Source organism: Charadrius vociferus, unplaced genomic scaffold (assembly GCF_000708025.1).
Source record: "Charadrius vociferus isolate BGI_N301 unplaced genomic scaffold, ASM70802v2 scaffold551, whole genome shotgun sequence".
Classification (NCBI taxonomy): Eukaryota; Metazoa; Chordata; class Aves; order Charadriiformes; family Charadriidae; genus Charadrius; species Charadrius vociferus.
In genome coordinates, this window is record NW_009646611.1 from 361,034 (window position 1) to 361,974 (window position 941).

Sequence of the window (941 nt, forward strand, 5' to 3'; positions counted from 1 at the left end):
GACGGCGCTGGCGTTTTGGAGGGAGTTTGCATGTGGTCAGTGCTGTGTTGCTAAGCCAGCCCCCAGCTCACATTACACACTACTGTATTTATAACCTCTCGGAGCTGTTTCCCCCTTCAAGCAGTTCTCTGGGACCACCTTCTATTGGCTTCAACCTCTCCCACTTCTTGACATCTGAGCAGCTCTGAGAAAGGCTCATCTAGGTCCGAGTGTTTACGCAGCGGAGACTGGCCACTAGGGCTAAAGACCTGGATTATCTGAGCTCAGCTGCCTGCTGCAAAGTCTGTCGTTGCCGTTTTGGAAAAAAAAAAAATCCCAACCCCGATCTGTTTACTGTGAAAGTTGACAAAGGGTGGTGAAGTTGGATCTTTCCTAAACTCTCCTGCCTGGAACCTGAGACTTGCATGCCATGGATCACACACTCTTTGGCTGCCTGCGCAGCCCCCATGCCACTGCGCAGAGCTTGCACCCTTTCTCCCAGTCTTCTCTTGCCCTGCATGGAAGATCAGACCACATGTCCTACCCTGATCTGTCTTCTTCTTCTTCCTCTTGCATAATAGCGGGATACCCCAATGAGGAGGGCATGTTTGCCAGCCAGCATCATAGGGGGCACCACCACCATCACCATCACCACCATCACCACCACCAGCAACAGCAGCACCAGGCTTTGCAGACGAACTGGCACATTCCTCAGATGTCGTCTCCTCCCGCCGCGGCCAGCACCACCCTCTGCCTTCAGCCCGACTCAGGAGGACCCCCGGAGCTGGGCAGCAGCCCCCCCGTCCTGTGTTCGAACTCTTCCAGCCTGGGCACGAACACCCCCACGGGGGCAGCGTGTGCGCCAGGGGACTATGGCAGGCAGGCTCTGTCCCCGGTGGAAACAGAGAAGAGGTCCGGCAAAAGGAAAAGCGACAGCTCAGGTAAACGGCTCACGCTTTCTC

The 941-nt window shown here is 55.9% G+C and overlaps 1 protein-coding gene across 1 annotated transcript in view; it reads left to right on the forward strand.

Annotated features, from left to right (window-relative positions):
• The first annotated feature begins 217 nt into the window (after positions 1–217).
• MEOX2 (mesenchyme homeobox 2) overlaps positions 218–941 on the forward strand; it is a 52,527-nt gene continuing 51,803 nt past the window's right edge. Inside the window, exon 1 of the mRNA XM_009887769.1 lies at positions 218–920. Coding sequence (XP_009886071.1) covers positions 410–920 — 511 coding nt within the window. The 5' untranslated portion in view covers positions 218–409. The remainder of the gene's footprint in view (positions 921–941) is intronic.